We start from the raw sequence: 10,826 nt of genomic DNA on the forward strand, positions 1-10,826 counted from the left end.
CTCGGCGGCCGTAGGGCTAGGGTTAACCGTTAATCAGCACAAATTTGTTGACTCTTTATTACATATATCCTTTATTTAAGAAAAAAATACTTGCTAAACGTCGTTCTACCTACTAGACTAAGTTTTAGTCTCCCGAACATGTTGACCTAATGGGGTGACCTTATTCGTTACATTAGAGTGAATGGGGTGGCCTTATTGGTGTGATTATTGGTGTGAGTGTGATTGTGTGTGTTATGTATCTTGAATCAGCTACAGACCTGCACCCCTCATGTTCCTGTAGTCCACACAGCCCGGGCAGTCACAGTGGTCTACCGTGTAGCCGCACCAGTTTCCCGGGGAGCAGCATGGTATGATACCATCAGGGTCACATTCAGCATCTTTACCGTTTTCTGCAGGGAAACCCCGACCGCAACGCCAGTCATCACGCCACATTTTCTCAGAAGCCACTAGCTCTAGTAGACAGAATAGAGATAAACAAATGATAACCATCTTTACCCCCAATGTGTGGTTCAATTTAGTTGAATTTAAATTACTTTACAATAACGATATTTAAGACATCTAATGCGACTTGAGAGTTGCAAACAGAAACATGTTGGTTTATATACTATGGAAATTTGTGTGATATCGACATTTACTGCCATTTCTGAGCAAATTTTGTTGTACATTTTTACTTGAAGCGTTTAAAATTGTCTCAAACCAAGCTACGTGAGCTGTTCCTTAATTTGTTTGTACCAATTCTAAATAGCTAGAGCCAGCCGCATGATGTCTCCACCAGACCTGGAACATTGTTGATTGAGTTATTCTAGAAATGTTATGCCTGGATCAAAACTGACCCTAGTATTTAACATATATGAGTCCTTATGTTGTCGTCAAACAGTTCGTCCAGGTAATGTGTTTGTCTTAGTTTTCTGCTTCCATTTGAATGACCTCATCATGTTGAATCAGAAAACTAAAAATAAAAAGTAAGGCAATTTGCCTATAGACTTGGGATCAAATGTCATCGATTTGGCAGTCTGTAAGCATCCTGTGTGAGGTGCATTAAATTTGATAATAAGCAGGAATTATTCACACCTAATCATGTGAAATTGTCCCTAATTTATTAGTGAAACTATGCATACTTAAAATAAAAAAAATGTTTACAAAAAACATATCCATGCAAAACATTATGGGGTTAGTTTTCACCCCATACGGTAGGATTCGTCGCAAAAAAAAACTACTGTGGTTTAAGGATTAAGGCATAACTAGCCAGCTATATCTTCTAACCACCCTCAATCCACTAGAAAAAACAGGAATTAGAATAACATTTAACACCCTTTGTGACCTCCAACTAAACTATCCCGCCCAATTCCGAATTTCTAGCACATGGAGATGCTCAACTATATAAACACAGACAAATAGACAGACACGCAATAATTATAGTTCGGATCGAGCCAAAGACACAAGAGCTGATGATAATAATAAAAGTAATTGAGATATTTTTGCTTATGATGCCACACCTTTCTGAATTGATGATGCTGATGTCTTAACACCATTGGTGCTTTCTTTCCGCTTAGGTCCAGTCGTGTCAAGCGGTAGAATAGTTGGGTGGGAGGAGATATTTGATGATGTCATGACATCAGTATGACCAAGGGTGTAAGTAGTGTCCACAGCAGGCTGACCAGGGGTGTAGGTGGTGTCCACAGCAGGCTGACCAGGGGTGTAGGTAGTGTCCACAGCTGGCTGACCAGGGGTGTAGGTGGTGTCCACAGCAGGCTGACCGGGGGTGTAGGTAGTGTCCACAGCAGGCTGATTAGGCGCGTAGGTAATGCCAGCAACAGGCTGTGTCGACTACATATAGAAAGCATTTAGTTATATTGTGCATAATGCATCATAACCAGAACTGGTGATGGTTATATACATGGATAAGTTCAGTAAGTCTTTCTATCGAAATTTCAATAGAAAGAGATTAAAAAAAACAACATTTGAATTGTTTTATGGGGGAAACAAATGCATTCTTGTTCTTATTATACAACTAGTGACGGCATAAAAGCAGAATAGTTAAAATATATTCTTACCTTCTGAACGTATAACCAGATCCCGACAATTAGCATGACCATAGCCAACATAGCAGCTATAATCACAGCAATGCAAATCCCTGTGCACTCTGCAAATACAAAGGGTGGGTAAGACGAGGTTTCGGTTTATATAACCACCACATTAAAAGGCAAGTGAACATAACGTAGAATGTAAAATTAATGGAAGGTTTATAACATAAGCTAGGGATGGCTATCAACGTTTATTGATTTAAAAATCACATGAAATAGATAGCCTCTTTCACAGACTTAGTGGCGGCAGCGTTGATTTTTTTTCAGAAAGTGACCCTACTTACGTTGCAAAGGGACGGTTTTGCCGGGGAGAAAGCGGCAATCTTCTTTGGAGGCAAAACCGTCCCTCTGCGGCATTACTCGCCTCGCTACCCGAACAAAATCAACGCCATCGCCGCACTAGTCTGCGAAGGAGGCTACAAAATGACACGAACGGGAATTCGGGTACATGATGCAATAATATTTACATTAATATTTTCTTTTGATTTGTTACATCGATTATGGCATTAAGGCTGTTATTATTAAATTTAATTTTTTGTGTTGCTGTTACCTTTAAATAACTTACACATGTTACCAACATAAAATTCCCATCATTCGCTATTCATGAATCGTAGTTAAACCATTACATGCGCGGAAAATCGCGAAAACAAAGAAACATAACTTGACTAAATATTTAATGTAGAGTAGATTAGAGGAAAATAAATTTGAACCTAAAAAAAGGAACTCACTGCAAGATGCTTGTTGCGGTACGTTTGGTCATGTTCGGTGGATTCTGGCCCCTGGATTTGACAGGATGTGGCTCCACACCGGCATCATCTTCTACCGTCTTGTCAGTATCTGTTTCAGATGGGTTACATCCTGCTCCGTACATCGGATTCAGGAAGACGTTCGAACGCATGCCCTTGAAGACGTTTGCGTTGACCCTTGTGACACCAGGGGTGGTGATGTCTTCAGCCATGTTTATTAGTCGTCCTGTAAAAGGTGTGACAAGCTACGTGTATTCATAAGTCATTTAGGAGTTCTCATTGCTAATGTGCAGTTATTTACGTGTAAAAAATTGTGACCATTTTTTGGCAGGGGTCTTAACTTTTGACCTTAGACTAAAATCCATTACGATGCAATACGTTTCACCGCTAAAGGTACATCTTCCATGCCCCAAAATTTACCATGTCTACTCTAGAATGCGATACGGTAAAAGTCAGACATCAACATGATAATAAGATACGTCATGAAACAGCAACTGGATGTGATTTTGGAAACTGTCAGACGTTTCAGGGAGCCTCCACAAGCTCCTTGGCAGTGACACTGGAGAGTTATCAGAAGCCCCGAGACAGACCACACTTAAGCTGCTGTTATAAAACAACAGGAGCTTCTTGACTAATTAGCATCATCCTTGTCTTGACTTGACTTGTGTCTAACTTTTGTTTCATTTTTAAATTTGGACTTTAAAAAAATTGTCTTCCCTTATTTGCATATCAATCAATAGTTCGTACTTGTAAACCTGCTTTTCTGACAACTCCCCAGTATCACTAACCAAAGGTAGTGAATGCTATATTAAACGTCTGACCGTTTCCAACATCATATCCAGTTGCTTGAGTAACTGCTTTTTGGCGTATAGAACAAGATATTCCCTCATTGACGAAAATTTGCCCTAATTCAAAACCTGTCTCCGTACTCAGGGCAATTTTGACTGGTACACATTGCATTGCAGCAAAGGTGTAAGGTGTCGCTGCTATGGATGCCCTGGGGGAGGTGACAGACAGTCAACAAAAGGTCGGCTGAATAAAAAATCTCTTTACTCCTGATAGTATGGTGAAGAGTTTTTTTAAAAAGTAAATACTTTTGTGATTCTACACCCCTCTTGGTGAGCGTTTAATATCGCAATGGAACATGAAAAGTATTCTGAAATTTCGCGACAAAAAATAATAAGTACATATTAATAACTAGAAAGGCCGACATTTGCTTGGAGCAAATTCAGCTTGGCTTCACCACATTTACGACATGGCAGGGAAAGAAGGAGAATACAAGGGAAAACAATGTTTTAAAACGATATAACTTTAGTATGGCCTTATATGCAGTGACATATAGCTAAGAATACAACAATTGGATAACTGTCCTATACATTATTGGTTAGGATTTTTAATTGCAAAATGCAAAATGTTGATTTTTAAGATAAAAAGAATCGTTTATGCCCCGCATTCCAATCCTGGAGTAGGAAAGCTTGACATACCTACCAAAATACTTAAATGCAGTTCATACTATTAATATGACATGGATTTGTACAAGTGTTAATTGAGTTAACCCAATCAAACCCCAACAGCCAATGAGCAAGAAGAATAGAGAGAAATGCTGCATGTTTATTGGCTGTTTGTCCTGCATACAATTCTGATGACTCATCCCCCAATAGGGTAACACACTGTTATAGTACTCTTTATTTTTTATAACACGGCCAAAAGGCTAAAATAAAACCATTCTATTTGGGATATTTGCCCACTCAACCTTTATGTCAAATTTCATGTTATTTGGCCCCAAAATGAAGGTGTTGAAACAATTTAAATAAATGGCATGAGAAGGAGGAGAAGGGGGAGAAAAGGTAGCCTCTACCAGGCTTCGGGAGGCGGCTGAAACGAGTAGAAATCGGCCAAATAGAGATATAGCATGCCAGTGTAGCTTGTTTGCCGGGAGAGAACATTTTTCGGGAGCGGTAAAATGTTCTCTTCCAGCAGACGAACTCCCCTGGCATGTTATGTCTCTATTTGGCCGATTTCTACTCTTTCCTGCCGCCTCCCGAAGCCTGGTAGAGGCTAGAGAAAAGTCAGAAACATGGGAAAAAAACAATATGTCTTTAACATCTAGTGGTAAAGCCATAAATAGTCTACCACATGAAGGTGAGCTTCTGTGACCAGAAAAACACTTGTAACACATCAGGTCTATCTTTTTACAGTTTGCAAAATGATGAAATCAAACTGTCCAATGTTTATTTAGCTTTAAAAACAGTTTAGGAAATTCATAGTGATAAGGATAGTCTGTGCCCTTTAATCTAAGAGATAAATCAGCAATAAGTGGAGATCTGTATTAATAATATGTATTTTTAATATATTTACCTAAATATTTCCCTAAAAGACATTTGAGATATCTGTAATCAATGGTGTATAATATATTTCAGGTGCAATTCAGTGCGTGGGTCATTGCGCGCACTGCGAGACTGTACATGTTAAAATGAGAAATAAATCGATCAATACCACTTACTAGATACAATAGATTCCATTAAGGTAGTTAACAAAGAAATGAATAAATTGTACTCAACCTAAGACTTCTAAGAAGGAGATTCACAGCTTGCTCGTGTAGCGTTATTAGAATTCAGCCCTTCACTGCACGGCTGTTGGTGTCATTGTTGATTCTAGGCAGGAGATGTTCAATCAAAGAGTCAGCAGACTCAACTGAATTATTCAAACCTTGAGACGAACCATTCTTTGGGTGACAGACGCACGAATTTTTGGTCCTTTTCTCCTTTATTAGCAATTTTGTAAAGGAAGATCTTGCAAATAGAGATTCTGACCATAGGTGTCCTTACAATAAAACAAAATACAAAGTGTTTTATTATACATAGGAACCCACTTCATGCAAAAACTGTTTCTGTGAACTTGCCCGAGCACGTTTTTAATCAGACGAATGAAATGTCAGGTTCCTGAATAGTTATCAGACCACTATGTTGCGTGAGATGAAGTCTGTTTCTTAGGGCTACGTCAATCTATTCCCTTTTCTCCATTTTTTTTCATTCTAGCAGTAACAGAAGTTTAACGAATTTTGAAGGGTAATTTCAGAATGAACAGTCAATTATCTTTCATATAGAAATTGTTCCGATCTAGAAATTATAGACCGTAAGACATATCATCCAATGTCATGATTTCAGGTTTCATGATCAGTGTCTATGCCTGTTGGTTGGTTGATTTCTGAATAAAGCATACATGTATCTGTCAACTCCAAGCTCAGAGTAATTACTTTTCTCCAAAATGAGTCTGTCCGTACAGAAAAAGCGATATTGCAGTGCGCTCTATATCTCTTTTTTTTTTCAGACGCATCACAAGATTTTAGTTAATATATTCATGTATCTTTGGCTGACAAAGAAGGTGGGTGATTGAAGGTGGTTGGTGGTTAGTAAATGTAGGAATGTACGATCCCAGACTTGCCTAGGGTCACAACAACAACAAGTTCTAAAGGGATAAGAATGTCTTTAAACGTTTGACCAACACAGAGTTATGTCCCTAGAGCTTTCGATAAGGTAACCCAGTCATGGTAATTCTTTAGACTTTGGTGTGATGTCAACACTGGGTCAAAGGTATCTGGTATAAATGTCGGCCCCCGTCGCGGTATAAAGATAATTTGTTACTGGATCATATCATAATCTGTCTATAAAAACAACATTACATAGTTTTATTCCTAACCGATTTTCAGTCTTTTAGATTCTTTTTGTCCAATATGCGACCAATATGCCTGCGTATAGCACGACTTCCTTAAACAGGTCTGTTTTCTAAATCTTAAGACCCAATGGAAATTATCAATGTTAAAAAAAAGTTGAGATTCTTTATCAATAAAAAATACGTTATCGATTGGCTTAGATGCCATTCTAGTCTGTTTGCAGGTCTGCTTTTATATCTTGCTACTTTAGGCTAGGATTTTGTGGAATTATTTTCTGAACACATTATACAAGGGGTGCACGTTTCATTCTAATGGTTTTTGCCACTATAACATTGTTTTATTCCGGTATATGGAATTTGGTATATATTCCAGTATATGGTATTCGTACATGTTCGTGTGTGTGTGTACGTATGTATTTGTGTGTAAGAGTGTGTGTGTGTGGTGGGGGGGGGCGTGTGTGCGTGTGCCAGTGTGTGTGTGTGTGTGTGTGTGTGAGTGTGTGTGTGTGTGTGTGTGTGTGCATGTGCGACTCGGTGGCTCGGTGGTTTCTTCGTGAATTTCTAGTCGCGTTATAAACCCTATTCAAGCTAGAATTTTAGGGCGATTTTTTATTTGCAATTGCTGAGGCCAGACCCCTATGAATCGTAAACAACATTCTTGTGGATAATATCAATTCACAAAGAAATGCAAGGAATCAGTACAAATGTTGTAGTGCCATTGTGATGCCATTTAATCAAAAATTTGCTGACACTGTCCAATAGAGTGATTCCTTTTCAAATATCAAAGCCGAACATAACATGAAGCCTGCCTTTTGGAATATCATCATCTGCTAAAACATTTGTGTCAGCAGCAACAGCATGCAACAACGTTAACATGATGTAATCCTTATCAAACATTGAATAAGTATCAGTCAAAAATTCTACATTAAAGGTTGATTGAATTTTATAACACGTTATTAATGTATAAAACTTGAGTTAAGAAAAACAAATTATAAAATAAGTATAAAAACATGCAAAGTACAGTACTTTAATCAGCTTAAAAGCCGAAAAACTGAATTTACTAATTATAGTACTAAACTTGCAAAGTATTAAAATATGCCTAAGACAAACACTTTGACATGACAACACTGAAATTTTGTATTTTCTATATTACTTTGAAATTGTTGCCAAAAAAAATTGCATGCAGTAAAAATGTGAGAAGAGTGAGAATAGCAATTAGTTCAAGTTCAACTTTGTTCTAGCGTAGCCCGTTTAGGCGTTATACGACATGCCGACATTTAAAAGGTACAATTTCTCCAGATAATATTAAACTTGATTGTTTTGATTTGTACTATGATTTTATCGATTTGACCCTCATTGAAGCAGACGTGCAGTAAGAACTCTTTCGAATTTTGTTTTTAAAATTTGTATGTTAGTTTACTTTCAGTACATAGTCACTGTATGAAAAACCACGTTTCCAAGAGTTTCCAGTCCCGCACACGCCCGTGAAATTCGCCGTGTCCTGGTCGCGTCCATGGATTTCCGGGCTCCGCGTGTACGGCCCCGGATATTTCCTTACACTCCCGGATTCGTGCTCGCCGTGCACGTGCACGGAAATTTACGCCCCGCACACTTGGCGTGTGTTGGGGAGCGGCTAACAATAAGGGGTAATTAGGTACTGCGTGTATTCATGTTTCAGGTGATAATTACTTGAACCAAAGTTGCCAGCACTTTAATCTAAGCAAATTAGATATAGAATGATCAAGGATTGTTAATACAACATTTGAACCTATGCGTCCTTGGCTTGATTTATCGTGATGTCGTCCATACGACAAAGCACATTTGAGCGTAGGGCGCCCCATACACTGGGGTTATATGACCTACTCGGTCAAAATGACCTAAATCTACACTCCGGTCTAAATCTGAATTTTTTATTTGGAAATATAGTTTATCCGTGAGGTTCATTACCATGATGTAATCAAACGCTTGACTAAAGGGGTTTGAACTAACATGACCTGATCAGTTTGTTATGATTTTTAGGTACATGTATGGGTAATAATATGCAAGCTTTACATTGTAGTTCGGTCGATGTGTATTGCGATGTGTCTGACATGGCGTCCGTTTATGTGAATAGCCTTTGTGTAAACAAAGGGAGAACTCACAGCGTCCCCATGCCTGGTAAAATACTGAAATCCAGCAAAACAAGTCAACCCTCATGACATTAATTGTGGATTTTGGATACATTTACAAAGAGTAAGGTTATGTTGGAGTTGAAGTGCGGTTTTATTTCACTTAGTGAGCGACAAGTTGTGTAATTCTAGAACGAATAAAGCCATGTAATCATGACGAATTAGAATTATGAAGATCATTTGTCTGCCTTGAAATAAATACATTCACACAATCAGAAACATCCTATCATCCAAGTGTTCAGACTGCACAGGCGATTTAACTTAAAACCTATAATATAAAAACAAGATGGTTGTAGTATTGAACGCGATCACGTGATTATATGACTGACGACCAATCCTACCTCGCTCTCGCCGGGACCAGCCAATAAGAGACGCGATGCTTTGTTTTGGTGGGTCGTTTGAATCTTGCTTTGTCACAACGACGGTTTGCTTTTTCAAAACACGTTTGTCTCGGCTTGCAAAGATTACTAGTATGTTCCTGAACTAAAATGGCGTCAAACATCCCGTTCTGTTACTTCGTTTTCGCAACGGAAGAAATGACTCTACTACATTGAAAGGTCAACACCGCAACGAACCAGCAAACCGACAGGAGGAAGGGTAAGCTAAAACAAGGATACTATTATATATACGGCACTATCGTTACATATATCTTAAACATGTTGTTTAAAAACCTTGGCTAAGTTGTGCCTACGGCAGAAATATTTATTTTGGCAAGAAGTGTACACTATTTTTTACATAGTTTATTATTTCTACTTAGAAGTACATCGATATAGTTTGTATGTTGCTCAGAACATATGTACTTTTTTCAGGCGCGGATTTGGGATACTTTGAGACGATTTGAAGAAACTTTATCGCCAGGCTGTCGGAGAGCTCAGAAAAGAAAGAAAGAAAAGCGACTGCAGTCACACAGAAGAGGGTGAGTCTATGCAAATGTATATCTTTGCATACGAAGGCCGACAAGGCTCTTGACAATTTGAATTGTTTTCATTACCGAGGGAAATGTTGTGTTTGTATTGTTCCCATGATTACAATGAAAAGAAACAAGTAGACGTTGATGCTTGATGAATGGAGCCTTTTCATCTGGACAAAATTGTTGCTGTCTGACGTTAAAAACATTCGTTAAAAATGATAAATGACTTCTCCTCGAAATGTGTCCATACAGACGTCCGCATCTTTGCCAGGCTTGTTTATAAAACGTCTAGTACATGTACACGTAACTTCAAATGAAATTCAAAAATGCCTTCGACTTTTGACTTAGATTTTCGTTTTTCCATGTCCTGCAGGCCAGGCTGGAGGCAAACAGGCAGACTGCACACCCAGGCTCAGATCTAAAGGCGAGGGTGCTGTGTTAAAGCGCCCGGCAGGCTCCGACGACCCAGGCCGGCCCCGCTGCACTCCCGCCCGGGGTGCACCCCGCGCCCAGCACGCCGCTCCGGCCTGACTGCGATCACAACCGACACCAACACCACGCCATCCCGCAGACAGACATGTTTGTCCTTCCAGGATGAAACATTTCGCTATGGTCCCGTGAAGCAAGGGGGGGGGGGCATACCTCCTGGCCTTCAATCTACAACTAAGTCTCATTTTGTAGAGGCGACAACGCAAACTTTACGAAACCGACAGCTTGTCTTTAACGACATTGTAAATTGAATACGTGTTCATGTAATTAATTTCTGAGCAAATGATCTCTTTTTGTAATGACGTGATATTGTTTTCTGCCAAGCCTCATTTAACTTCATGTTAGGTCTGCCATTATGTTTTTGCTACACGTACATGTATTTTGAAGAACTTTGTTTGAGGCCTTCTTTGTTTATTGAAAATTTAGTCTTTTGACTGTTTGTGTAAGCGCCATTCACTTTCATGATCTGAGGGCTATTTTCCTCTTTTAACCTGATGATATGTCAGTATTAGTTACTTTTTGACATTTTTTGCTAAAATGGACTTCTATTTGGAGGTGACTGTGATGAGATGTGATGTTAGTTTACTTTTTAAAGTTAGAGAAATCTGTTAATTACTAGTAATTTCTGAGTTTACACCGGGTCCAACGATTTTAAAAGTCTAGTCCCTGGAAGGCTAGTTCGGGAAAAAGCTATTGTTTCTATGTTTCGGCTACACATTTTTGTAAAGTACCAGGTTACATTATTGTATAGTGTTAG

General features: G+C 38.9%; 1 protein-coding gene across 1 annotated transcript in view; it reads right to left on the reverse strand.

The window, feature by feature from the left end:
• Positions 1–249: 249 nt before the first annotated feature.
• The window catches only part of LOC109475692, a 32,673-nt gene continuing 22,096 nt past the window's right edge, over positions 250–10,826 (reverse strand). Inside the window, exon 11 of the mRNA XM_019776454.1 lies at positions 250–446. Within this exon, the coding sequence (XP_019632013.1) occupies positions 250–446 (197 nt within the window). The remainder of the gene's footprint in view (positions 447–10,826) is intronic.

This window comes from Branchiostoma belcheri, unplaced genomic scaffold (genome assembly GCF_001625305.1).
Source record: "Branchiostoma belcheri isolate BF01 breed outbred unplaced genomic scaffold, Haploidv18h27 scaffold342, whole genome shotgun sequence".
Classification (NCBI taxonomy): domain Eukaryota; kingdom Metazoa; phylum Chordata; class Leptocardii; order Amphioxiformes; family Branchiostomatidae; genus Branchiostoma; species Branchiostoma belcheri.